General features: G+C 39.8%; 1 protein-coding gene across 1 annotated transcript in view; it reads right to left on the bottom strand.

Moving 5' to 3' along the window:
- Positions 1 to 1,755: 1,755 nt before the first annotated feature.
- The window catches only part of Rars2 (arginyl-tRNA synthetase 2, mitochondrial), a 43,120-nt gene continuing 35,123 nt past the window's right edge, over positions 1,756 to 9,752 (bottom strand). Inside the window, exons 13-20 of the mRNA XM_042679603.1 lie at positions 7,803 to 7,879; positions 6,764 to 6,888; positions 6,067 to 6,134; positions 5,874 to 5,983; positions 5,417 to 5,512; positions 4,203 to 4,277; positions 2,653 to 2,716; positions 1,756 to 1,999 (exon numbers count right to left, since the gene is read on the bottom strand). Coding sequence (XP_042535537.1) covers positions 1,913 to 1,999; positions 2,653 to 2,716; positions 4,203 to 4,277; positions 5,417 to 5,512; positions 5,874 to 5,983; positions 6,067 to 6,134; positions 6,764 to 6,888; positions 7,803 to 7,879 — 702 coding nt within the window. The 3' untranslated portion in view covers positions 1,756 to 1,912. The remainder of the gene's footprint in view (positions 2,000 to 2,652; positions 2,717 to 4,202; positions 4,278 to 5,416; positions 5,513 to 5,873; positions 5,984 to 6,066; positions 6,135 to 6,763; positions 6,889 to 7,802; positions 7,880 to 9,752) is intronic.

Here is a 9,752-nt window from a genome sequence, read left to right as displayed (position 1 = left end):
TGTAATAACTACAATCCAGTTTTGGTAAGAATGACTGCAAGCTGGGCACTGGTGGCTCATACCTGCAATCCTAGCCACTCAGGAAGCTGAGACGTGAGGATTATGGTTTGAAGCCAGACTAGGCAGGAAAAATCTATGAAACTTTTATCTTCAATTAATCACAAAAAGCCAGAAATGTATTTGTGGCTCAAGTGGTAGAGCACTAGCCTTCAGAGAACTCAGACAGCTCCCAGGCTAAGTTCAAGTCCCAGTACAGCATTCTCCCCCGCCCCGGCCCCCCCCCCCCCCAAAAAAAAAAAGACTACAGTCAGGGATACAGTGCTTTCTAGGTTGTAGTAACTAAAAGTCTTTTTAGGGAGCTGCTTTTGTTGAAGACTTGACTGTCAGCATCACTGTCCCTGCATCTTTCCACTCAAGATCAAAACTTGATTGCTGGGAATGTGGCTTAGTAAGTGGTAGAGTGCTAGCCTTGAGCAAAAGAAGCTCAAGGACAGTGCCCAGGCTCAGAGTTCAAGCCCCAGGACTGGCAAAAATAAATATCTGTTAAGATCAAAACTTTATACTAGGAGAAAAGTGTTTTTAAAAGAAGTGGAAAGGGGGCTGGGAAGGTGGCTCAGTGGTACAGCGCTTGCCTTGCATGCCTGAGGCCCTGGGTTCGATTCCTCAGCACCACATAAGCAAAAAGAAAAAAGCCAGAAGTGGCGCTGTGGCTCAAGTGGTAGAGCGCTAGCCTTGAGCTGAAGAGCTGAGGGATAGCGCCCAGGCCCAGAGTTCAGACCCCACAACCGGACCCAAAAAAAAAAAAAAAATGGAAAGGGATATTGGGTGTGTAAAATATATCCTGACTATATTTTTATTCCATGGCTGGTCTGTGCTAATGGAATCTTAATGCTACGTCAGAAATTAGCAATCTGGAAGCCAATTTAATTATCAAGTGCATGGATGACTATTCTCTAAGATGAAGAAGGTAAACCAGTCTTGCTAATACAAAAAAAATTTCATTCTCATTGGGGAGATTTTGGTCCATGCTAGTTTGTTTCTCTTTATGTACAAATGGATGGCCATGCTGATCAAGGATTCATGAGATTGAAACAGCTCATACTGAGTCAAGTCACATAGAATCCACCTTTCTGATATGTAGAAACTTAAAAACTTTCACTTCTAGGACTGGGAAGGTGGCTCAGTGGTAGAGCGCTCGCCTTGCAAGCTTAAGGCCCTGGGTTTGATTCCTCAGCACCACATAAGCAGAAAAAAGCTGGAAGTGGCGCTGTGGCTCAAGTGATAGAGCGCTAGCCTTGAGCTGAAGAGCTGAGGGACAGCACCCAAGGCCCAGAGTTCAAGCCCCACGACTGGACCCCAAAAAACAAAAAAAACCCCAAAACTTTCACTTCTAATTATGGTGCCACTGATGAACTGTGCTTTACAAAATGAGATAATACAGTGTACAAGTAATTCTTCACTATTCAAATGAATTCAGTCCCTGAGTTCACATAGTAAGTAGTAGGTACATAGCATATAAAAGGCAAGTATGAACAGTTTCTCTCTGGGCAGCTGTCAGGTAAGTTTTTAATCTGTTTGTCCATTACTGGCCCTAATAAAAAAAAATCTGTCCCCCCCAACATTTGATAAAAACACTGGATCTCAGTTACAAAAACAGTTTATGGAAGAATGCTATGTTAAGAGGCTGTATGACAGAGTTTAAGTCCTAATTCTTTTGTTTAGGTTTTTTCAAATACCTAGATACCTGGTGACTATGAGAGAACTCATTTGTATGGATAAAACTAAGTTGATTAGTTGTTTAATAGAATAAATTCTGGTATAGAATTATAGTTTAAATTCTGTCCTAAACAAGTCATCTAAAAATAACTAGAGTTCTTTTTTTAATATTTTAAAAAGCCATTTTAATTAGAAATTACATCCTATATACAGGTGTTATTCCAAGAAGTTTCATTCCATTGACTAGGACAGAACGGACAGCTTTGAAGAGTTGAAGTCTGGCCTGCAAAATAAAGAATGATTAAGTAACCAGTAACAGGCTAACTACAAGTAAATAAGAATGGTTTTTTTTTTTTTTAAATCATGGGGCTTAAACTCAGGGTCTGGGCACTGTCCCTGAGCTTTTTAGCCCAAGGCCAGTGCTCTACCATTTTGAGCCACAGCTCCATTTCCAGTTTTTGAGTGGTTAATTGGAGATAACAGTTTTACAAAGACATTTCTGCCCTGGCTGGCTTCAAATCACAATCCTCAGATCCCTCCTGAGTAGCTAGGATTACAAGCATGAGCAATTGGCTGGCACCCAGCTAATGGTTGGTTTTATAAATCTTGAAAGTAGGAACAACACTCCAAAGTGCAATAGATTGACAAAAGGCAAGGAAATATAAATTCTAGCATCTATTACAGTAAGACTGATACAAAAGGGTCGGTGGAGTAGGAGTTGGAATTAATCACTCTTAATACCTAATGCAAGGAAATGTGTTTCACAGTGTATTTTGAGACGTATATGAACATTAGCTGTCTCAGCCCAATTAAAATTATCTGAGTAAGGAAGTACACAGCTGTGTCTAAACGACATTATTTTAGGAAAGTTTACAAGATTATTAATACTTTATAATATTAGTCTGAGGCTAAGGATTATGAAGAAATATAACATACCCCAGCCACTTCAGGTGGACTATCTTTTATTTGGAGTGTTTTATGAGCCACAGATGCAAGATGACTGAAACAAAAATAGGGAAGAGAAATCTTAATGAGAATCAGCAGTTAATTGCCTATTGTAGATATAAGCCTGATATCCAGCCCTACTCCCTCAACTTAAGTTGAAGCCTCTAATCACTAAAGAAAGTAACCAAAATTGAGACTGGAATTCACTGCTTTTCTAGTACTCAACCCATGCTTTAGCTTTTAGTCATGGTTCTACTATCAAGAAGCAGGTTCTTCAGATTTTAATTTTGTTAGTTTTACAAATACAGGCTATTGCTTTCTAACATTATTTCCCTTATTTAGATAGCCTTTAAAATCAAAGGGCAGGGCCTTTTTCAGTAGAGTAAGAAAGTTGGATAGAGATTTTTTTTTTGTTAGTCATGGGGCTTGGCATTGTCCCTCAGTTATTCAGCTCAAGGCGAGCACTCTACCACTTGAGCCACTTGAACCACTTCCAGTTTTCTGAGTGGTTTATTGGAGAGAAGAGTCTCACAGACTTTCCTGCCTAGGCTGGCTTTGAACTGTGATCCTCAGATCTCAGCCTCCTGAGGATTACAGATGTGAGCCACCAGCACCTGGCCTCTTTAGAGATTGGTTTTTAATCTGCTGTGCGCGCGCACGCGCGCGCACACACACACACACACACACACACACACACACGATAAAACTGCCCTACAACCTGGCCTCTTTAGAGATTGGTTTTTAATCTGCTGTGTGCGCGCACACACACACACACACACACACACACACACACACACACACACACACACACACACACACGAGATAAAACTGCCCTACAAAGCAGAATTTCCTTCTTAGTTTTATGGGAAGACACAGGTGTTAAATTAAGAGTAGACTCAACTTTTATTCAAGGTTTAATAAAATAACCATGGAATTTTTTTATCAAGTTAGTATTGACAACGTGCATCCCAATTCTTTCTCTACCTTCTAGCTGAATGATTTTTCTGTGCCTTAGCTTAAAACCTCTAATGGGCCCAACTGCTCCACAAAAAGTAGTCTATACACTTTGTATTCATACACTGTTTTGTAGAGTGGGAACTTCTTTGTACAACCACTTAAAGATAAAATAATAAAAAAAAGTAGTCTATAAACAGCCGAATGGCCCACACACATCATTTCTCATCCATTCAAAGGATGTTTTGTAGTTCTTGCTCTTCCTGGGCCTGTTCTCCTTCCTAACTTACTGCTTCTCCCAATTACTATCTCCTGCTTTACACTGAGTGCCCTCCAATCTCTTAAGGCTGGTTAGATGAAGATCATCTCACATCACAACACACATGACACTTGGCTGTAACTCCTCCATCATTATCATTGTTGATTCCTATTCATTAGACGATATCATAGAATGAATGTCTATGACTTACTAGTTGGCAAAGATAAGACAGACATTCTTGTGACTTAAAGCAAAAACATACCAAGTTTTAGAGAAAGGGATGTTTAGATGAAAGAAATGCCTTGAAAACTGGAAGATTATTACTTACCTTAGAGTTAGAAGGTAACTAACAATGTGCCTGGGTTGAAGGTCCTGAGATGTTCTATAAATCACCTCATCGAACCTAAAAGATGACAGGAACAACAAGCAGGGACAGACTGTGCATGTTACACTAAAGTGAGATGTTAAGATGTTAAAGGATGGCAGATGTCAAACTCACTTGACACCAAATATATAAAAATCCTTGAAAGCAAATACTAAGTCATCTAGTGCTATCAGTGAAGCCTAGTTCAGAGTAAAGACTTGAATCATGGATGTTAGAATTAATATATAAAGCCTGTAGCCATGCTGAAAAAAAAAATTGTTTTTGCTAGCAACATTTACCCACAAGGCTAAGTAAGGTTGGTTTATTTTCCCTTCCAGATTACATAGATGTAGCTGGGTGCTGGTGGCTCAAGCCTGTAATCCTACCCGGGAGGCTGAGATCTGAGGATCATGGTTCAAAGCCAGCCCAGGCAGGAAAGTCTGTGACACTCTTATCTCCAGTTAACCACTATAAAACTAGAAATAGCACCATGGCTCAAAGTGGTAGAGCGTTAGCCCTGAGAGAGCTCAGGGACAACCAGTCCCTGAGTTCAAGCTCCATGAGAACCTCCCCCTCCCCCACACATACAAAAAGAAATTAGATGCATGTGAGCAAATTTTTCTGTTTCCAGAAAAAGAACCATTGACCACTGTGTGGCAATCAAAGAAAACTGCCTGTTTTTAACCAACCACAACCCTTCTGAAAACTAATCTCTACTGACACAGCTACAAAGTGTGGTTTCCTATAGTGTAGGGGAATCAGCCAATCAGACTTGAGCTGAACTGAAACCAGGAGGCAAGAATAAAGACTTAGTCTTCGGAAAGCTGCACAAAGGCAGGGATTTCCTTGACTGATCTCAGAGGTCAAGAAGATGCTCTTCCAAAACTCAAAGCTTATCTGTTTATCAAGCTTCCCCTTCCAGACAATGGACTAGAGAGGCGTCTATGCTAATTCAGTGGTGATCATATTTTTGAGGCTCAAGGGCTGACTTTTCAGCAATGGCTTAAGCTGTGCCCTCCCTCTGGCCTCAAAGGTAACAATCACTTTTGGGGCATACCTTTAGGAAAAGTCTAAAAGATAGGAGGCAACCAATGGCCTACATCCCTAATGGTCAGCAAAGATAGCAACCAAAAGTTAATTCAACACACAGGAGCAAAACTACCAGAAAACCCTCATACCTGAGAAGATGCTGGAGAATTGAAACAGATTGTGGCTCTTGTAAACAAGCAGTGTTGAAGTCATTCAGATAACCACATCCAAAAGTCTCTTCCAAACTGTTACCAAAGGATTACAGTTAAAAACATTCAACGAACACACAAGTCATCTAAGGGTAAGTAACTGCATGTGATGAATACTACCTCACAGTATACTATATAAAGAATGCTAAGTCTCCTTAATACAGCCCTAGATGTCAACATTTTGTGACCTGAATCCTCAATTCTCCCTACCTTTTTTTTCTGTTTATAAAATGTAGGTAACCCTTCTCTGGCATTGTTATTCTGATAGTGAGATAAAACAATATAATTAAAAGCATTTGTTACATAGTGCTTAATAAAATAGCTAACAATAAAAGATCTGATGAGTTTTAGTCAGTTTTAAAAGATGTTAGAAGGAAGGATGGAAGCTTCTTCTTACCTGTGGAGGCGAGCATGTGTGTACTGGAGGAAGACTCCTGTGTCCCCTCGACTCTGGAAAATACGATCCCAGCTGAACTGATAGTCAGATAAGAGTAAACCTTTGAAATCCTAAAATGAGAGAAGTTTTCAGCCCTGGGATCTGTTCAGATACCAAACCAAAAAGCCTCATAGGTGAAGGAGTCATAGCAGACCTGAATGATGAGCGCTGCAAGTCCCACCTTCTCTGCAGTCTGCTGTGGGTCCTCAAGTTTTTTACTGGCTGAAACAGACAAAGGCACCTCTCTTTAACCTGAAGGACCCTTTGAATTATGAATAAAGTAGAGGGAAATTATGAGTAAAGTAGATGGAAAAAAATCAGCCCAAAGTTTTGTATGCTGACAATAAAGAATAAACAAACAGGCAATTTACCTTCCAAATGTAAGCTAACTTACAACATAAACACATTTTTTTTGGTCTATGTTAAAGGGAAGAAATGTGAATTTTTAAAAAATATGATACACAGCTAATGCTTATTTTTCCAGGGGTGAAGGTTAAAGTGTGAACTTATGACTTGAATCCAACCTGTTAACAACACAGGAATTTCAGAGAATGATTCAGATAATCAGATTATGATACTGAAGCTGTCCATGAAAAGAGGACCAAGGTTATGTCAATTCAGATTATATTATATATTTATGTAGATAGATAAAATATATATATAAAAATATAAAATTTATATAAAATAGCAGCCAGCCTGAAATCCTTGGCATTTCAGATTGGGGCAAGAAAACTACTGTGGCACAGTAAAAGTTCAATGACAGGACAGTTAAAATAAATCACATTGCCCAAAGTCCAGCAAAACGCAGAAGTGGCATATAAGTAGGGTATGACTAAGAAAAATGGACTCACTCTTAATGGAGGCCATGTTCTGTAGCATCCTTAACCGAATCTCATTTAAGACATCTTCCAGAAAAGTGACCTCTCCTCTTCTAGTCTTCATTCCCTGCACTACTCCAAAGGGCACATGTTGGCATCTGAAATAAAAAGGCATTTGTTAAGTATAAGCTGCCAGTGTGTTCTAATACCAGTTCATAGAGTAGCTTGACCTTTATTCTTATATTGGAGGTCGTAAGAATAAAGAAAATGAGCCACCCATCAGTGGCTCATGCCTATAATCCAAGCTACCCAGGAGGTTGAGATCTGAGGATCAAAGCCAGCCAAGGCAGGAATGTCTGTGAGACTCTTATCTTCAATTAACCACCAGAAAAACTGGAAGTGCACTGTTGCTCAAGTGGTGGAGCTCTACCTTTGAGCTGAAGATCTCAGGGATAGCACCCAGGCCCAGAGTTCAAGCCTCATGACCGACCACAAAAAAAGAAAATGAAACAAGATGTGAATTGCTGTATATCACCACAAAGCATACTGGACAGAGCTTCATCTCACAGACATAACTAGCATGTGATTAAATCACTGGTTGCCTTTATGAAGAACAGAAGGGGATTAGTCCTGTTAGAAATCAAAACACTAAGATGTCTATAAATACTTATCAGGACAAAAATTACTATGAAAACTAAATCTGCTTAACCTGAAGTCTATTTTATTTTTTTTTGTCCCTCATGGGGCTTGAACTTTGGGCCTGGGTGCTGGTGTCCCTCAGCTCTTCAACTCAAGGCTAGCACTCTACCACTTGAGCCACAGTGCCACTTCTGGTTTTCTGAGTGGTTTACTGGAGATAAAGAGTCTCACAGGTTTTCTTGCCTGGGTTGGCTTTAAACTGCAATCCTCAGATCTCAGCCTCCTGAGTAGCTAGGATTACAGGCGTGAAACACCGGCACCTTGCCTTAACCTGAAGTCTATGGAAATCAAGGTAGGTATGTTTTCAGATTTGGATGACCTAAAAAACCATTTGTAACCTTAAGCAGGTAATTGTGAACCATGTAGATATTACCTTTCTGCCCAGTCATATCCCATGATCTTCAGCATTTGAAACACTTGCTGAAAATGCTTCTTCTGCCCTTTATCTGTCTTGGAAGAAAATGTATTTAAAAATTAAAAAAAAAATGTTAAGCCATTATTTAAAATCAAGGTCAAACCTGAATCAAATGAACATATAGAGAATTTTGACAGACTAATATCATTGTCTAGCAATGTATTATAAACAAAAAGAATGCTTTTCTGTGTGTGCTGATGCTAAGGCTTAAATTCAGGCCCTCAAGTTCTCACTTGGCTTGCTTGCTCATAGTAGTGGCTCTATCACTTGAGCCAGGTCTCTAGTCCTGGTCTTTGCTAGATGTTTTGGAGATGAAGTCTTGTGAACTTTTCTGCCTGAGCTGTCTTTGATCTTGGCTTCCTGAGTAGCTACAATTCCAGGCTACCAGTACCTGAACCTGGCCAAGATCTTTCTTTTTTTCTCTTTTTTTTTGGGAGGGGGGGAGACACAGAAATGGATAGAGGAAGGGTGAGCCAATGCAATCATTATATTCCATGTAAAAAAATGAACTATGTAATTTATGGGTAGGAACTGGAGGGGGAAATTGGGAGAGAAGGAAGAAAGGGGTGTCACTTTCTTTTTTTTGGGGGGGTCCGGTCATGGGGCCTGAACTCTGGGCCTGGGTGCTGTCCCTCAGCTCTTCAGCTCAAGGCTACCACTTGAGCCACAGCGCCACTTCCGGCTTTTTTCTTTTTGCTTATGTGGTGCTGAGGAATAGAACCCAGGGCCTCAGGCATGCAAGGCAAGCGCTCTACCACTGAGCCATCTTCCCAGCCCAGGGGTGTCACTTTCAAAAAAGCATTGTACTCACCACCTGACGTGTGTACAATTACTAACAAAAAATGAAAAAAAATAGTTTCCAAGCTGAATGCTCTACAGAGAAGGAAACAAGAGCTGTAGCTTTCTCAGTCAAATGGGATTATTTAATCTTCTGACTATTCTATTTAAACTCCTCCCTTCTCAGTTGTTCTGACCTTTAAGGAAACCAAAGTAAAGCTTTAAAAGGATGGTTGCTAGTAACTTTCTTCGTAGAAAAGGTGGTCTTCTTTAGTAGGAAAGGACTGAAATAGAAGGCCCTTCAGCAATACAGGGAATGTACTATTGAAATATCAAGTCTGGATGGGTCTCAAGGGCATTCACAATGCTGAGTGCAAAGTCAATCTCAGAATGGCCCACCCAATACAGTTCCACTTATATAATGCTTTCCAAGTGACAAAATTTATGATAGAGAACAGGGTTAGGGTTAGAAGGTGTGATTGTTAAGTGGTTAACCATGAAGGAGTCTGTCTTCAGATATAAACAGTTCGTTATTTTGAATGCAGTGATAATTATAGAAATCTATACATGTAATAAAATTTCATAAAACCAAGTCACACAAAAGTACACACAGAAACTGGTGAAATTTTAATGTAGTCTCTACAAATGCTGACAAAGTTCTACGGTCACGGTAGGATATTATCTTTGCCAGGAGCTGGGTGAAGGGAACACGGAAATACTGTAATATTCTTTTAAGTTATTTCAAAATAAAAAGTTCTTTCAAACAATTGATTACACTACACTGATTTGCACATAATAGTTTCATAAAATAATTTACCTGACACGGGCTTTTTTTTTATAGCTATGAAGTATGTGAACTTTTTGATACTTAAATATCTCTCCATTGGCTTTTTTGCTCAAGGCTGGCACTCTACCACTTGAGCCACATCTCTACTTCCATCTTTTTGCTGGTTGTCTCCAACTAACCTGCCTTTTCTGCCTTTTGGCTTTTTTCCCCTCAGTACTGGAACTCAGGGTCTCCTGCTCTTGCTTAACTTTTTTATTCTACCACTTGAGTCACATCTCTACTTTCAGCTTTTTCCTGGTTAACTGGAGATAGGAGTTTCTGGAATTTGTGTGCCTGGGATGGCT

The sequence above is a fragment of the Dipodomys spectabilis genome, unplaced genomic scaffold, assembly GCF_019054845.1.
Source record: "Dipodomys spectabilis isolate Male_0828 unplaced genomic scaffold, ASM1905484v1 ptg000053l, whole genome shotgun sequence".
Taxonomy (NCBI): domain Eukaryota; kingdom Metazoa; phylum Chordata; class Mammalia; order Rodentia; family Heteromyidae; genus Dipodomys; species Dipodomys spectabilis.
The sequence above is the reverse complement of the archived record's forward strand: the minus strand, read 5'-3'. Positions and strand labels throughout refer to the sequence as shown.